The sequence below is a fragment of the Ceratotherium simum genome, chromosome 36 (assembly GCF_057802395.1).
Source record: "Ceratotherium simum simum isolate JZ-2026a chromosome 36, ASM5780239v1, whole genome shotgun sequence".
Taxonomy (NCBI): domain Eukaryota; kingdom Metazoa; phylum Chordata; class Mammalia; order Perissodactyla; family Rhinocerotidae; genus Ceratotherium; species Ceratotherium simum.
The window spans coordinates 30,844,019-30,862,599 of NC_141935.1; the positions used below are offsets into that span (position 1 = coordinate 30,844,019).

General features: G+C 38.8%; 1 protein-coding gene across 1 annotated transcript in view; it reads left to right on the forward strand.

Annotated features, from left to right (window-relative positions):
- CATSPERE (catsper channel auxiliary subunit epsilon) overlaps positions 1-18,581 on the forward strand; it is a 186,317-nt gene that overhangs the window by 38,931 nt on the left and 128,805 nt on the right. Inside the window, exon 6 of the mRNA XM_087424248.1 lies at positions 14,050-14,074. Within this exon, the coding sequence (XP_087280374.1) occupies positions 14,050-14,074 (25 nt within the window). The remainder of the gene's footprint in view (positions 1-14,049; positions 14,075-18,581) is intronic.

The following is an 18,581-nucleotide window of genomic DNA, read 5'->3' on the forward strand; positions in this document are numbered from 1 at the left end:
TTCAGGTCTTTTGCCCATTTTTTAATTGGGTTGTTAGTTTTTTTGTTGTTGACATGCATGAGTTCTTTATATATTTTGGAGATTAAGCCCTTATCAGATGTATGGTTTGCAAATATCTTCTCCCAATTGTTAGGTTGTCTTTTCGTTTTGTTGATGGTTTCCTTTGCTGTGCAGAAGCTTTTCAGTTTGATGTAGTCCCATTTGTTTATTTTTTCTATTGTTTCTCTTGCCCGGTCAGCCATGGTGCTTGAAAATATGTTACTAAGACCAATGTTGGAGAGCGTACTGCCTGTGTTTTCTTCTAGAAGTTTCGTAGTTTCAGGTCTTACATTCAAGTCTTTAATCCATTTGGAGTTAATTTTTGTGTATGGTGTAATGTAAGGGTCTACTTTCATTTTTTTGCATGTGGCTGTCCAGTTTTCCCGACACCATTTGTTGAAGAGACTTTCTTTTCTCCATTGTATGTTCTTGGCTCCTTTGTCAAATATTAGCTGTCCATAAATGTGTGGGTGTATTTCTGGACTTTCAATTCTATTCCATTGACCTGTGTGTCTGTTTTTGTGCCAGTACCATGCTATTTTGATTACTATAGCTTTGTAGTATATTTTGAAATCAGGGAGTGTGATACCTCCAGCTTTGTTCTTTTTTCTCAGGATTCCTTTACTTATTTGGGGTCTTTTGTTGTTCCAAATAAATTTTAGGATTCTTTGTTTTATTTCTGTGAGAAATGTTGTTGGAACTTTGATAGGGATTGCATTGAATCTATAGATGGCTTTAGGAAGTATGGACATCCTAACTATGTCAATTCTTCCAATCCAAGAACACGGAATAGTTTTCCGTGTACAACTCTTTCACCTCTTTGGTTAAGTTTATTCCTAGGTATTTTATTCTTTTTGTTGCAATTGTAAATGGGATGGTATTCTTAATTTCTCTTACTGCTACTTTGTTATTAGTGTATAGAAATGCAACTGATTTTTGTATGTTGATTTTGTATCCTGCAACTTTACCATATTCGTTTATTACTTCTAAAAGTTTTCTGGTGGATTCTTTAGGGTTTTCTATATATAAAATCATGTCATCTGCAAATAGTGACAGTTTCACTTCTTCCTTTCCAATTGGGGTCCCTTTTATTTCTTTCTCTTGCCTGATTGCTCTGGCTAGGACTTCCAGTACTATGTTAAATAGGAGTGGTGAGAGTGGGCATCCTTGTCTGGTTCCTGTTCTTAGAGGGATAGCTTTCAGTTTTTCACCATTGAGGATGATATTAGCTGTGGGTTTCTCATATATGGTCTTTATTATGTTGAGGTACTTTCCTTCTATACCCATTTTATTCAGAGTTTTTATCATAAATGGATGCTGTATCTTGTCAAATGCTTTCTCTGCATCTATTGAGATGATCATGTGATTTTTATTCTTCATTTTATTAATGTGGTGTATTACGTTGATTGATTTGCGAATTTTAAACCATCCCTGCATCCCTGGAATAAATCCCACTTGATCATGGTGTATAATCTTTTTAACGTATTGTTGTATGCGATTTGCTAGTATTTTGTTGAGGATTTTTGCATCAATGTTCATCAGTGATATTGGCCTGTAGTTTTCTTTTTTTTTTTTTTTTTTTTTTTTAAAGATTTTATTTATTCAGTTTTTCCCCCCAAAGCCCCAGTAGATAGTTGTATGTCATAGGTTCACATCCTTCTAGTTGCTGTATGTGGGACTCGGCCTCACGTTGGACGGAGAAGTGGTGCCTCGGGGCGCGCCCGGGATCCGAACCCGGGCCGCCAGCATCAGAGCGCGCGCACTTAACCGCTAAGCCACGGAGCCGGCCCGGCCTGTAGTTTTCTTTTTTTGTGTTGTCCTTGTCTGGTTTTGGTATCAGGGTAATGTCACCTTCGTAGAATGAGTTAGGGAGCTTCCCCCCCTCCTCAATTTTTTGGAAGAGTTTGAGAAGGATAGATATTAAGTCTTCTTTGAATGTTTGGTAGAATTCACCAGGGAAGCAATCTGGTCCTGGACTTTTATTTTTGGGGAGGTTTGTGATTACTGTTTCGATCTCCTCACTGGTGATTGATCTATCCAATTTTCTACTTCTTCTTGATCCAGTTTTGGAAGGTTGTATGATTCTAAGAATTGATCCATTTCTTCCAGATTGTCGAATTGGTTGGCATATAGCTTTTCATAGTATTCTCTTATAATCTTTCGTATTTCTGAGGTGTCTGTTGTAATTTCTCCTCTTCATTTCTGATTTTTCTTATTTTGCCTTCTCTCTTTTTTTGTTGGTGAGTCTAGCTAAAGGTTTGTCAATTTTGTTTATCTTTTCAAAGAACCAGCTCTTGGTTTTATTAATTTTTTCTATTTTTTTTGGTCTCTATTTCATTTATTTATGCTCTGATTTTTATTATTTCCCTTCTTCTACTGATTTTGGGCTTTGTTTGTTCTTCTTTTTCCAGTTCCTTTAGGTGCATTGTTAGATTGTTTATTTGAGATTTTTCTTGTTTGTTGAGATAGGCCTGTATTGCTATAAACTTCCCTCTTAGAACCGCTTTTGCTGTATCCCATAAATTCTGGCATGTCATATTTTCATTTTCATTTGTCTCCAGGTATTTTTTGATTTCTTCTTTGATTTCCTCGTTGACCCAGTCATTGTTCAGTAGCATTTTGTTTAATCTCCACATATTTGTGGCTTTTCTGATTTTCTTCCTATAGTTGATTTCTAGTTTCATACTGTTGTGGTCAGAAAAGATGCTTGGTATTATTTCAGTCTTCTTAAATTTACGGAGACTTGTTTTGTGGCCTAATATGTGATCAATCCTGGAGAATGTTCCATGTGCATTGGAAAAGAATGTGTAATCTTCAGTTTTTGGATGGAATGCTCTGTATATATCTACTAGGTCCATCTGTTCTAGTGTATCATTTAAGGCCAATGTTTCCTTATTGATCTTCTGTTTGGATGATCTATCCGTTGGTGTAAGTGGAGTGTTCAAGTCCCCTACTATTATTGTGTTACTGTCTATTTCTGTTTTTATGTCTGTTAATAATTGCTTTATATATTTAGGTGCACCTACATTGGGTGCGTAGATATTTACAAGTGTTATATCCTCTTGTTGGATTGTTCCCTTGATCATTATGTAATGCCCTTCTTTGTCTCTTTTTTCAGTTTTTGTTTTAAAGTCTATTTTGTCTGATATGAGAACTGCTACCCCAGCTTTCTTTTCATTGCCATTTGCATGGAGTATCTTTTTCCATCCCTTCACTTTCAGTTTGTGAGTGTCTTTAGGTCTGAAGTGTGTCTCTTGTATGCAACATATATATGGGTCTTGTTTTTTTATCCAATCAGCCACCCTGTGCCTTTTAATTGGAGCATTTAGTCCATTGACGTTTAAAATAGCTATTGATAAGTATGTACTTACTGCCATTTTTTAACTTTTTTTCCCTCAGTGTTTTAGTAGTCCTTCTCTGTTCCTTCCTTCTTCTATACAGAATTGATGGTCTCTTTAGTTTGGCCTCTGTCTGAAAGCTGTACTCTTTAACGCCACTCCTCCCTCCTTTTATGTTTTTGATATCATATCTAACCTCTTTTTTGTGCATTTGTATCCATTTCCCTCTTGTCATGGAAATAGATAATTTTTCCTATTTGTGGTCTTCTCTTTTCCCCTTAAATCAGTCCCTTTAACATTTCTTGTAGCACTGGTTTCTTGGTGACCAACTCCTTTAATTTTTGCTTGTCTGGGAAATTTTTGATCTCTCCTTCCATTTTGAATGATAACCTTGCTGGGTAGAGTATTCTTTGCTGTAGGTGTTTTCCTTTTAGCACTTTAAATATATCATGCTGTTCTCTTCTAGCCTGTAAGGTTTCTGCTGAGAAGTCAGCTGATAGCCTTATGGGGTTTCCTTTGTATGTAACTTGACTTTCTCTTGCGGCTTTTAGGATTCTCTCTTTATCTTTAATTCTGGACATTTTGATTATGATGTGTCTTGGTGTGAGCCTCTTTGGGTTTATCTTATTTGGGGCTCTCTGTGCTTCCTGTACCTGGATGTCTGTTTCCTTCCTTAGGTTAGGGAAGTTTTCATCTATTATTTCTTGAAATAGATTCTCTGCCACTTTGTCTCGCTCTTCTCCTTCCGGGACACCTATAACAGGGATGTTAGTGCACTTGATGTTGTCCCAGAGGTCCCTTAGACTGTCCTCACTCTTTTTAATTCTTTTCTCTTTTATCTGTTCAGCTTGGGTAATTTCTTCTAGTCTTTCGTCCAGCCCACAGATCCGTTCTTCTGTATCCTATACTCTGCTTTTGAGTCCCTCTAGTGAATTTTTCATTTCAAGTATTGTATTGTTCATTTCTGATTGGTTCTTTTTTATATCTTCCATTTCTTTGTTGACATTCTCACTGAGTTTATCTATTCTTCTCCCCACATCAGTGAGCATCCTTAACACTCTTTGTTTGAACTCTCTGTCGGGTAGGTTGCTCATTTCTGTTTCACTTAGTTCCTTTTCTGGGGTTTTGTCCTGTTCCCTTACTTGGAATGTATTCCTTTGCCTCCTCATTTTGCCTCTTTCCTTGTGCTTGTGACTACATATTAGGTAGGTCAGCTACGTCTCCTGCTCTTGGACAGGTGACCTTATGTAGGTGATGGATTAGGAGGCCTGCCGTGTGCTTCCCTCAGTTCTCAATGTTCCAGGGGTGACCCCTATGTGGGCTACATGTGTCCTTCTGTTGTGGCCTGTTTGCTCTCCCTGTAGGCGCCCAGGGAGGCCGAGTTATGCTCCTGGCCAGCTGTTTTAATGCTCAGCTGCTTGTAGTTGTTGTGGGCCCTTCAGTCTCTTTATCAGGTGTGGGGAGCCCCAGCACAGTTGGCTGCAAGTTCTAATACCACATTTGTGTTGCAGTATTTCTTTTAAGTGAGTAGGCCCCTAGCATGGCAGGTTGTTAGGCTCAGGGCCTTACAATTGCTATAAGCCTCCAGCCTTTAGGTCTCTTGTCAGTTCTCTGAGGATTGCAGCTGGGTGGGGCTGGCCTCAGGCACGGGGGCAGCCAATTGTTTCAGGCTTTGGAAGGTGGGGAAAACCCCCTATGTGGGTCTTTGAGAAGCACAAGTCTTCTGCAGCTGACAAGCCCTGCCGCCCACAGGTCCACACACACAATCAACATAGTCCTGCCCCGTGTGCATGCCCCGACCTCCCGAAGTAGACCCAGTCGCTCCACGGTGGGAGCCCCACACACTCCACCACTGCCCCACACTCTCCACCCGCTCCTTGTGCACGCCCTGCCCCACTGAAGTTGGTTCAGTTGCCAGGCTGCAGAGAATCCAGTCACCAATCTATGCAGGCCCACAAGTTGCGTGAAGGCTTGTTGTTGGGTGGGGCCAGTCTCTAGGGTGGGCTGCCTGCCCTGGCTGAGCTGGATTAAATCCGTGCTCTAGCGGGTGGGGCAGACCCTGGGCTACCAGGCCCCAGGGAGAACTCCAATGTCGTCTGTGTCAGCACGCCCACACCAGGCCACAACAATGGCCGCCGCCAATGTCCCAGTCCCTAGAGAGGTCTCACCCCTCACCGAGATGCACACAGGGCCTATTCGGTGAGTCTCTTTTCACCAAAGCACTGTGGATCTTTCTTTCTGGTGGTTTTATGTTGCTTTCTGAAATGGGTGAGTTTGTGCGTGGGCCCTTTAAGAGTCGGTTTTAGTTTCTTTGTGAACCGGGTTTTCTGGGGGTACTCCCCAATGCTTTAGTAGCAGCAAAGTCAGATATTATGCCGCTGGTCTCGATTGTGCTGGGTCCACAAAATGCCCACAGCGGGGGCGCTCACCGGCTCAGGGCCTCGCGCCTCCAGGGAGGGCTGCGTACCTGTGGGCTGCTCCCGGGTGGCCGTGAGGCTGGCAGCTTGTGAAGGCGGCATTTTTCCTCTCCAGAAGGGAGTTTCTGCCTCTTCTACCTCAGTTAGGATTGTCCATTGTTGCAGGAGTTCCTCTTATCCAGTTTTCAGTTCTGTCTCAGGGGTAATTTTTCCACGAGTAGTTGTAAATTGGCTGTGTCCAGGGGAGGAGGTGAGTTCTGAGTCTGCCTACGCCGCCATCTTGACTTCTCCCTCCTCCACTTTCATTTGTGATTTTAGTAGTTTGAGTCTTTTGTCTTTTTTCTTAGGTAGCATAGCTAAAGGTTTGTCAATTTTATCTTTTCAAAAAACCAGTTCTTAGTTTCATTGATCTTTTCTATTCTTTTTCTGATCTCTTTTTCACTTATTTCTGCTCTGATTTTTGTTATTTCCTTTCTTCTACTAACTTTGGGCTTAGTTTGTTCTTCTTTCTTTTAGTTCCTTGAGGTATAAAGTTAGGTTGTTTACTTCAGGTTTTTCTTTTTTCTTAGATGGGCATTTATCACTATAAGCTTCCCTCCTTGAGCTGTTTTTGCTGCATCTCATAAGTTTTGTTATATTGTGTTATTTCATTTTTTTCAAGATATTTTTTGATTTTCCTTTTGATGTCATCTTTCACACATTGGTTGTTCAGAAGTGTGTTGTTAACTTCCACATATTTGTGAATTTTCCAGTTTTCTTCATGTTATTGATCTAATTTAATACCATTGTGGTCAGAAAAGATACTTTGTATGATTTCAGTTTTTTTTAATTTGCTAAGACTTATTTTTTACCTAACATTTTATCTATCCTGGAAAATATTTCATGTGTGCTTGAGAAGAATATGTATTCTGCTGCCGTTGAATGGACTGTTCTTATGTCTGTTAGACCCATTTCATCAAAAGTATAGTCAGGTCCAACATTCCCTCATTGATGTTTTTGTCTGGATGATTCATCCATTGTTAAAAATGGGGTTTTGCAGTCCCCTGCTATTATAATATTGTGTATTACTCCCTTCAGATCTGTTAGTGTTTGCCTAATATATGGGTGCTCCAATGTTGGGTACATATATATTTACAATTGTTATATTCTCTTGATGAATTGGCCTCTTTATCATTATATAACTACCTTCTTTGTCTCTTGTTACATTTTTTTATTTAAAGTCTATTTGTCTGATATAAGTATAGCTATCCCTGCTCTCTTTTGGTTTCCACTTGAATGGAATATCTTTTTCTATTCCTTCACTTTGAGGCTTTGTGTGTCCTTGAAGCTGCAGTGAGTCTTTTATAGGCAGCACATAATTGGGTCTTATTTTTTTATTCATGCAGCCACTCTATGCCTTTTGATTGGAGAATTTAATCCATTTACATTTAAAGTAATTATTGTTAGGTAAGGACTTACTAATGTCACTTTATTAATTGTGTTCTGGCTCTTTTGTATTCCTTTGTTCCTTTCTTCCTCTCTTGCTTTCCCTTGTGCATTGATGATTTCCACGGTGGTATACTTTGATTCCCTTCTCTTAATCTTATGTGTATCTACTATAGCTGGATTTTTTTTTTTTTTTTTTTTTGGTGTAAGTACTCTGTGGCTTACTTGAAACATCTTATAGATATAACAGTCCATTTTAAGCTGCTAACAACTTACCTTCTATCACATACATAAACTGTACCCTTTTACTGCAACTCCCCATATTTTGTGTTTTTTATGTCACAATTTACATCTCTTTATATTGTCTATCCATTAACAAATTATTGTAGCTATAACTATTTTTAATATTTTTGTCCTTTAACCTTTATACTAGAGGTAAGTGGTCAGCACACTGCCTTATAACAATATTAACACATTCTGAATCTGACTATACACTTACCTTTACTAGTGTGTTCTGTATTTTCATATGTTTTCATTTACTAATTAGAGGCCTTTCATTTCAGCGTTTCTGCTGAAGAAGAACTCCTTTCAGCATTTCTTGTAAGATGAATTCCCTCAGCTTTTTTTTGTTTGGGAAAGTCTTTCTCTTGCCTTCATTTCTGAAGGACAAAATTGCTGGTAAAGTATTCTTGGGTGGCATTTTTCTCTTTCAGCATGTTGACTGTATCATCCCACTCTCTCCTGGCCTGCAAAATTTCTGCTGAGAAATCCACAGTTAGCCTTATGGGGATTCCCTTGTATGAGAGAATTTTTTTTCTCTTGCTGCTTTTAAAATTCTCTTTTCTATCTTTGATTTTAGACAGTTTTATTATAATGGTTGTGGAGAAGATCATTTTAGATTGAAATTTGGGGGTGACTTAGCTTCATGAACTTGGATGTTGAAATCTCTCCCCAGCTTTGAGAAGTTCTCAGCCATTATTCCTTTAAGCTTTCTACCCCCTTTCTCCCTCTCTTCTCCTTCTGGGACTCTAGTGATGCATAGATTATTTCCCTAATGGTGTCCCATAGGTGCTGTAGGCTTTTGTCTTTCCTTTTTATTCTTTTTTTCTTTTCACTCTTCTGCCTGGATAATTTCAAATAATCTGTCTTTGAGTTCACTTATTGTTTCTTCTGCTTGGTCCAGTCTGCTGTTGAAGCTCTCTTGTAAATTCTTCAGTGTAGTCATTGTATTCCTCAGCTCCTAAATTTCTATTTGTTTCTTTTTTATGTTTTCTATTTCTTTATTGAACTTCTCATTTTGTTCTTCTATTGTTTTCCTGATTTCATTAAATCGTCTATCTTTGTTCTCTTGTAGCTCTCTAAGCATCTTTAGAACTGTAATTTTGAATTCTTTGTCAGGCTATTCATGTATCTTTATTTCTTTTGGGTCCATTTCTGGAAGTTTACTATATTCCTTTGGTGGTGACAAGTTTCCCTGATTCTTCATGGTCCCTGTAGCCTTGCATAGGTATCTGCACATTTGAAGAAGCTGTCACCTCTTCCAGACTTTATAGACTGACTTCACTAAGGAAAGACCGTTACCTGTGGGTGGGGGCATGCTGGAGCATGCTGTGACCCCAAGTCTAGTGGTTTATGGTGCCAAGTGCAGGGGTATGTGGTGGCTCTGGATCCAGGGGGACATGATGTTTTGTTGGCTCAGGCCACTGGGGTCCACAACATCAACAACCATGTGGTATTTGGTGAGCACAGTGAAGTATCTGCAGTGACTGCAAAGGCTGTTAGGGTCCTCAACAGTGCCTCCAGGTCCAGCGGCAAGGGACCAGAGCAGGCAGTGGTGGTGACCTAAGCCAGTGGTGTGCACACACTCAGCTGGAGGGGCCTGCTGTGGGTGCCTGTGTACTGGTAGGCGCCAGTTGCAGACACACACATAGTGGCAAAGGCCAGGGCCAGCAGCAAAAGCTGGGCCAACTGAAGGCACACCAGCAGTTGAGGGGACCCTGGTTGTTGGTGTGCACTCCTGAGGCTGCAAGGTCTCACCATGGGCACGTGCACAGCAGTGGAGACTTGTGATGTGATTCGAGCCTGCAGAGTACAGCTGCACAGCTGGTGGGGATAGAGGCAGTGAGCCCAGTGGTGCAGGCTACTGACAGGAGATAGGGCTGGATCTGAGCCCACAAGCAGCTGTGAGGGCCCTGACTGCCCACATGCACACCTGTGGCTGCAGGGTCTCACCACGGGGTGGGCACAGCAATGGAAGCCAGTGACAGGACTTGGGACGATGGGTGCAGGTGCATAGCTGGAATGGCCAGCTGCAGGTAAGCCCAGCAGTGCAGGCCAGTGACAGGCAACAGGGCCAGAGCCAGGCCCTTAAACAGTTGTGGGATTCTTGGCCATTGGGGTGCACTCACACTGGGGTCTCACCACAGGCACACACATGGCAGTGGAGGCCAGTAATGGGAGTTGGACTGGGGGCATGCAGGTGCACAGCTGGAGGAGCCAGCCCCAAGCACCCACGGGGTGGGGAGGGGTCAGCTGTGGGATTCTAGGCTGGCACCTTGCGCAGCCACAGAGGCTGGAGCTGGCTGCCTGTGGGGATCCTGTTCTCTGGCTGCGGTGGAGTGGGGGAGTGGGAAGCAACTCAAGTGGATGACATCTGCAAAAACAAAAACCTGTGGGATGGAAACTGGTGAAATCTGCCGGGGGTCCGTGGTGGCTGTGCTGACCAGTGGTGTCTTCAGTGGCAAAAGCTGCTGGGGTCCTCAGCAGAGCGGGTCACTGGGAACCGCAGCTGCTCCTGCTCCATGGTTGATACTGGTGGCCCCTGCGCTTCTTCCTTATTTCCAGCCATCTCTCTAAGTCTCAGCTTTGCTGGTCTCTGGGCAGGGTGAAACCAAAGTGGGTCCTTCACGCAATACCCAAAATGGGGAAGCTGGTCACTCACCCCACTCCCCTTTTCCCAGCGAAAGGAAATCTTTATAACTGGGGAGTTCCCTCTTGGCACTGAGCAGTGTCAGCCTGGCTGATGGGATGGTGCAGACAAAATGAGGCTGTTTTCCCTTCCCTTTTTGTGTGGTTATTCTCAGGTTTTTTGTTCCGTTGTGTTGCTGAAGTTTGTTAAGTGGCCTCCTGAGCTCTCTCAGGGCTGTTTTTTGTTTGTGGATAGCTGTACAATTGTTGATCTTTGTGCAGGGATGGCAGCTGGGGTTTCCTCCTCTGCTGTCTTGGTGGCACCGGCCTCTTCTATTTCTGTAATCATTCTTCCTCAGTCTTTTTCTTTGGCTTTGTGTAATCTGTCCTTACCTTAAATGTCAGCTCAAGCTGGGTTTCTCTCCTTGGCACTCTTCTAACTCTACATTTCAGTCTGTGCATGAACTCAAGAAAACCAAACCAGCAATAAAGATCCAGCAGAATGCTGCTAATATTGTTCTTCTTTGGGAATCAAGGTTGTCACTTTAACATCAGCTGATGCTATCTCTCTGCAAGGTTACTTTTAATGAGCTTTTTAGTATTAATACTAAAGCCTTTCTTATACAGACATGCCTCAGTTTATTGTGCTTTGCTTTACTGTGCTTCACAGATACTGCATTTCTTACAAATTGAAGGTTTGTGGCAACCCTGTGTCGAGCAAGTCTATTGGTGCTATTTTTCCAACAGCATTTGCTCACTTTGTGTCTCTGTGTCACATCTAGGTAATTCTTGCAATATTTCAAACTTTCTCATCATTTTTATTGTATTTGTTTTGGTGATCTGTGACCAGTTATCTTTGATGTTACTACCGTAATTGTTTTGGGGTGCCACAAACTGCGCCCGTATGAGATGGTGAACTTAATTGATAAATGTTGTATGTGTTCGGACTGCTCCACCAACCAGCCATTCCCTCATCTCTCTCTCTCTCTTTGAGCCTCCCTATTCCCTGAGACACAACAATGTTGAAAAGACCATTTAATAACCCTACAATTGCCTCTAAGTGTTCAAATGAAAGAAAGTGTTGCACCTCTCTCACTTCAAATCAAACTCTAGAAATGATTAAGCTTGTGAGGAAGGCATGTCAAAAGCCAAGATAGGCCAAAAGCTAGGCCCCTTGTGCCAAAGTTAGCCAAGTTGTGAATGCAAAGGCAAAGTTCTTGAAGGAAGTTCAAAGTGCTCTCCAGTGAACACACGAATGACAAGAAAGTGAAATAGCCTTGTTGCTGATGTGCAGAAAGTTGTAGTGGTCTGGATAGAAGATCAAACCAGCCACAACATTCCCTTAAACCAAAGCCTAATCCAGAGCAAGGCCCTAACTCTGTTCAATTCTTTGAAGGCTGAAAGAGGGGAAGAAGCTGCAGAAGAAAAGTTTGAGGCTAGCAGAGGTAGGTTCATGAGGTTTAAGGAAAGAAGTCATCTCTATAACATAAAAGTGCAAGGTGAAGCAGCAAATGCTGATGTAGAAGCTGCAACAAGTTCTCCAGAAGATCTAGCTAAGATCATTAATGAAGGTGGCTACACTAAACAACAGATTTTCAGTGTAGATGAAACAGCCTTATATTGGGAGAAGATGCCATCTAGGACTTTCACAGCTAGAGAGGAGAAGTCAGTGCCTGGCTTCAAAGCTTCAAAGGACAGGCTGACTCTCTTGTTAGGGACTAATGCATCTGGTGACTTTAAGTTGAGGCCAATGCTCATTTACCATTCCAAAAATTCTAGGACCCTTAAGAATTATGCTAAATCCACTCTTTCTGTGCTCTATAAATGGAACAACAAAGCCTGGATGATAGGAAGCACATCTGTTTACAACGTGGTTTACTGAATATTTTAAGTTCACTGTTGAGACCTACTGCTCAGAAAAAAAGATTCCTTTCAAAATATTACTGTTCATTGACAATCCACCTGGTCATCCAAGAGCTCTGACGGAGATGTACAATGAGATTAACGTTGTTTTCATGCCTGATAACACAACATCCATTCTGCAGCCCATAGATCAAGGAATAATTTTGACTTTCAAGTCTTATTATTTAAGAAATACATTTTGTCAAGGCTATCACTGCCATTGGTGGTGATTCCTCTGAAGGATCTGGGAAAAGTCAATTGAAACCCTTCTGGAAAGGATTCACCATTCTAGATGCCATTAAGAACACTCATGATTCATGGGAAGAGGTCAAAATATCAACATTAACAGAAGTTTGGAAGAAGTTTATTCCAACCCTCATGGATGACTTTGAGGGGCTCAAGGCTTCAGGGGAGGAAGTAACTGCAGACGTGGTGGAAATAGCAAGAGAACTAGAATCAGAAGTGGAGCCTGAAAATGTGACTGAACTGCTGCAATCTCATGATAAAACTTTAATGGATGAGGAGTTGCTTCTTATGGATGATGCAAGAAAGTGGTTTCTTGAGATGGAATCTATTCCTGGTGAAAATGCTGTGAAGATTGTTGAAATGACAACAAAGGATTTAGAATATTACATAAACTTAGTTGATAATGCAAGGGCAAGGTTTGAGAGGATTGACTCGAATTTTGAAAGCAGTTCTGTGGATAAAATGCTACCAAATACCCTTGCATGCTACAGAGAAATCATTCTTGAAAGGAAGAGTCAATTGATACAGCAAACTTTATTGTTGTCTTATTTTAAGAAATTGCCTCAGCCACCCTAACCTTCAGCAACCTTCACCCTAATCAGTCAGCAGCCATCAACATCAAAGCAAGACCCTCCACCAGCAAAAAGGTTACAACTTGCTGAAGGCTCAGATAATGGTTAGCGTTTGTTAGCAATAAAGTATTTTTTAATTAAGGTATGTACATTTTTTTAGACTTAATGCCATTACACACTTAATAGTCAACAGTGTATGTAAATACAACTTTTCTCTGCACTGGGAAACCAGAAAATTCATGTGACTTGCTTTATTGTGATATTCGCTTTACTGTGGTGGTCTAGAACCAAACCCACACTATCTCCGAGGTGTACCTGTATTTTCTCTACATTTCTCCTTTTGCCTTCAAGTTTTCCTTTCCAGATGTACTGATAACTCAGTGACCAACCTCTTTTCTTCTTTCCTGTGCCTCTGACAAGTAGCATAACACGAGACAGAACGTACCAGCCCTGGAGCTACGGATCTTTTTGATAAACCTAGTACTTTATGAATGTTGGGCACATTTACCTATCAAGATTTATAGTACTTATTTTCAGTAGCTTTCTAACACATCAGATTGAACATATGAAATATTATGTTCATTATATGGTCTCAGAAACTCACTGTGTACACATTTACTGATACCCAAAATATCTTCATTTTGTTTTGTACCTAATAATGTGTGAGGCACTTTGCAGCAATCAGCAAATAAAGAACGTAGTCCTGAGGCATTGACTTTTAGAGATTATATGACAAAAAAATATGGATATTGTTAAAGTCAAAAAAATAACTTTCTAAAAAACATACAACTAGACATACAAATGAATGTTGTTCCTTTCAGAAAATTTACATTGAAAGGCTGGTGAATGACGAATTTGCAGTGCTAATTGATGTATTTGTTTTCGACATAAATTACAACATGTAAACGCTATAGACTTATTTTATGTGGATGATCATATCAAATTTTTAAAGATTAATCATGCAACTTTGGCTATGCAGATTCAAGTCTCTCGGCCTTTTGTGATGACACATGAGAATCAATAATTATATTTAATTATAGACATATGTAGCTTTTCTTTTACATTTAGCATTTAATAATTTGTATATCTGTAATGGAATATAACGAGAATATTCAAAGATTTAGAAACATGTACATTTAAAGTAGAATATTCAGACTAATGTCTAGCATGCTGTTTACTAATGACTCTTCTTTTTCCCAACAGAAATTTCATGCACAATTTAACCCAGGTAAAATATTGTTAAAATTTTGTATATCCTTTATATATTGCTACTATATTATTTCCCTCTAATCTTCCATATTTACCAGAAGAGGAATTTTCCAAACTAAATTTTCAACAAAATTTGTGTAGAGCATTGGTACTCAAGGAATGGTTTGAGGACCCCTAGGCCTCCACAGACCTTTTCAGGATGTCCATGAGGTCTTCCCTTTTCCACACACATAGCTGTGTGAGGATAGATTTTCCCCACATACTTCCACCAAAACAGCATATACCAACAGCTTGAATGCAGGAGCACAGATGATAATCCAGCTGTATTCTATTAAGCCAGATATTAGAGAGATTTTGTAATATAAAATGTAAAACAACCATTCTCACTATTTTTTTGTTTTGTTTTGGAAAATAGTTATTTTTTCAAAAAAATATTTTAGTTATGTGAACATGTAATGGATTTATCATAGTTTTGAAAATAAATTGATAAATATCTTTAAATGTTATCAGTTTTCATTTGTTATATGGTAAATATCGGTAGATCTAACCCACATAAAACAAAAGCTCTGTGGGGTTCTCAGTAATTTTTAAGACTATGAAGGGGTCATGAGATCAAAAGGTTTTAACCTTAGGATTAGAGGATGATTAGAAGTATGATAGAGAGATATATTCAAAATTTTAAAAATTGAAATAAGGTGATAATATTTAGAAATTAAAGCTCTATAACTATTTTAATTTTCTCAAAGCAGTGATTTACTGGAAAGAAGAGGCAGTAAAAAAGATAATAATAATAAATAAACTTCCTGTATTGGATCAAGATGGTTGAATGAGCCCATGTGTCCATATGTATTCCTCTCTCAAATCCAATTGACAATATAGAATTATTTATTAAGGCTATAGCTATAACAGTGCAAAAAAGCAAGGAAGAATATTGTCAGTGGATAAGGAACTTTCATATAGAGAATAGAGGGAAACTTCTAGAAGTAGAATACGTATTACAGGCCCAAGTACCGCAGAATAACCTCCATCTCACTCAAAACATATAGAAACGCCTTTAGAAAATACACGTGTGTGTATAATGCTAGTACAGAGTTTTACATTAATATAGGTGCATGTGTGTATAGAATTTAAAAGCAAGTAAAGGAATTTCCCAGTTGTCAGCAATAATTAAAGAACTAAAAGCCAGAGTTATAAGACTGAATTATGAACTGCGGGTATAGACAGAATATAATCCCTAGTAGACAAGGGGTTTTAATGTGTGTATGGGGGATAGAAAATGAAGCCGGCAACATCTGGGAGGGGGAGGAGCTGAAGCTAACCTCCCTGCGTGACGCTGGGATTTACAAAAGCTCCCTAAAATGGGAACTGGTGAAGCTCCACTCAGTCGCTTAGAGTCATTGCAAAGAAATGGTACATCCTCTGGGGCTGTAAACGGACAAAGAGTTACCTACACAAAATCTCAGGTGGATGTCCAAGTTTCCCAGCCCAAAGGTTGGAGAACCTCAAGCCAGGTAACAAACACAAAAGGCAAGCAGTGAAACACACAGGCCCAGGCAGAGGTGATTGCAAAGCCCATTTCCATGACCAGGAGTGTACAGAATTCTCACAGAAAACAAACCCTCTGAAAATAATCTCAGAGTAAAAGGAATAAACCATGAAAAAACAAACTGCCTGGAATAGACACATTCGTAAAAATGGAGAAAGTTTATACTATTCAAAACTAAAGATAAGACAAACAAAGATAAGATAAGATAAATATTAAATTCATATTTTAAATAGTCAAATAGAGGGGCCGGCCCGGAGGTGCAAGCTGTTAAGTGCGCGCACTCCGCTGCAGCGGCCCGGGGGTCCGCCGGTTCGGATCCTGGGCACTCACCGACGCACTGCTTGTCAAGCCATGCTGTGGCGGCATCCCAGATAAAGTGGAGGAAGATGGGCACAGATGTTAGCCCAGGGCCAATCTTCCTCAGCAAAAGGAGGAGGATTGGCAGATGTTAGCTCAGGGCCGATCCTCCTCACAAAAAAAACATAATAAAATAAAATAGTCAAATAGATAAAAGAAGGAATAGAAACAAAACAAGAACAGGGATTGTTCACAATTATACAACATTCAGAAATTTTAAAATATTCTATTAAAATGTCTTGAAATGAAAAAATAGGCAACTAAAAAGAAAAATTCAATAATGGGATAAATAGAAGAATAGATACAATCGAGAAAATGGCAGAATTAGTGATTTGGAATGGGAATCATGCAGAATGCAGCATGTAAAAGTGAAAATATGGGAAATATCCAAAGAGAAGTTGAGAGACATAGAGGATGAAGTGAAATAGTTTATCACACATATAATAGGAGTTCCAAAAGGGGAAGAAAAGGAATTGGAGATAATACTGAAAGAGGATAATTATGGAGAATCCTTCACAATTGAAGACATGAGTTCTCCGATTGAAAAACTAAAGTACAGGATGCAATAAATGATGGTGAGCAAGTGGACTATATAATATGCTAATAAATCTAAGTAAGTATTGACGATCAAAATATTTTAATAATGACTAATTTTTTTCTTAAACAAAGTGAAATTAAAATACCAGCCAACAAAAGATTGGAAAATGAAGGGAGATTTGAGTTTGAAATTGTCTAAGCTCCTTATGAATATTCAGGATAGGATACTGATTAACTTTAGCCTACATTAAATATGCATGTAAAAATTTAAGGCTGTCCATTAAATAGAAATAAATGTGTAATTTCTAAAAAGTAGAGTTCTGGAAGAAGAATTTTTAAAATGCTAGCAATTCAATAGGAAGCAATAAAAAAGAGAAATGAAATAAAGAGAAATTAAAACATAGAATATAGGAACACAAAAATAAGATTTAATAAATCATTTAAATTAAATCAATAAACAAAATATAGTTGGATTAAATTCACCTATTAAATGATGAAAACTCCAGAAATCTTATTTTTATAAAAGTTACATAGTTAAAACAAAGAGTAACACAGAATTTGGAAAGAAAAGGATGCAAACAGGTTAACACTATCAGAAGGAAGCTGCAGTGATGATATGAATATCAGCTAAAAGATATGTGGACCCAAAAGACATTAACAGGCATAAAGAGGGAAATTACTTCATGAAAAAGGAAAAATCTACGAAGAAGATATATAAAGTATGATATCATATGCACCTAATATTATAGCCTCACCCAATCAAAAAGAAGATAGAAAATTCCCCCAATTAATTTCCTGAATCCAACACTACTTTGTATTTTATACCAAAAGTATAAACTTTTGGTATAAAAGTTTGGTGTGAAACTTTTATACCAAAAATAGGCAAAGAGAAAGAAAGGAAGGAAGAAAGGAAGAAACTGTAGACCAATATAATTGTGTATGTAAGTGTAGAAATTCTACATAAAATATTAGCAAATGGAATCCAGCAATATATTAAAAGAACAAACTGAAAAGGGCCAGTATCTTCCAGGAATGCAACATTGGTTCAATATCAGGAAAACTGACAACAACATCCATTACATCAACACACTAAAGAAAAAAATAAATGATCATATCCGTAAGTTTAGAAATTCAACAGCCATTCCTAATGAAAACACTAAGTAAAATAAGTTTAGAAGGGAACCACTTAATTCTAATAAAAAAATTTATTTCCCAAATAACTAAAAATAATTATTATAAATTATGAAATACTTCTAATTCAAGTAAAATCAGGAATTGAACAGATATGCTTACTATCACCATTATTATTTAACGTTGTCTTGAACATAATAGTGTAAGTAATAAGACAGTAAAAAGAAGTGTACAATATTATAAATTTATAATAGCAATAATGACTATAAAATACTTAAGAATAAATTTAACAAGAAAGACATAGAAGCTGTATTAAAAACTACTTTCAAATTTTATTGAATGACTTAAAAAAAGATCCAGGTTTTTAAGTTTTTAATTGGAATCCAGATTCCAATTTTTGACTGAAAAAATATCTTAACATTTATATGGAATAACATAGTATAAGAAGCTATCCTCCTGGAAGAAAATGAAAGTAGAATCCTCTCTCACACCATACACAAAAATAAATAAATTTCAATTGGCATACAAGACTTAAATGTAAAACAAAAAATTTGGGTGCAGGATGAGAGAATCTTGAAGCTGTTCCATATAGACTCAAGGGAAATCTTCTTATGCAAGATTGGAAACTATAAATAAAAGATAATCATAATTGAAAATGTGAAAATTTAAAACTTTCATATAGGGCCGGCCCTGTGGCTTGGTGGTTAAGTGCGCGCGCTGCGATGCTGGTGGCCCGGGTTCGGATCGCGGGTGCGCATTGAGGCACCACTTCTCCGTCCATCCTGAGGCCGAGTCCCACATACAGCAACTAGAAGGATGTGCAGCTATGGCATACAACTATCTACTGGGGCTTTGAGGGGAAAAAATAAAAAAAAAATAAAAAAAAAATCTTTAAAACTTTCATATCACAAAAGTACCATAAACAAAGTTAGTTTAGACAACAAATAGTTATGAA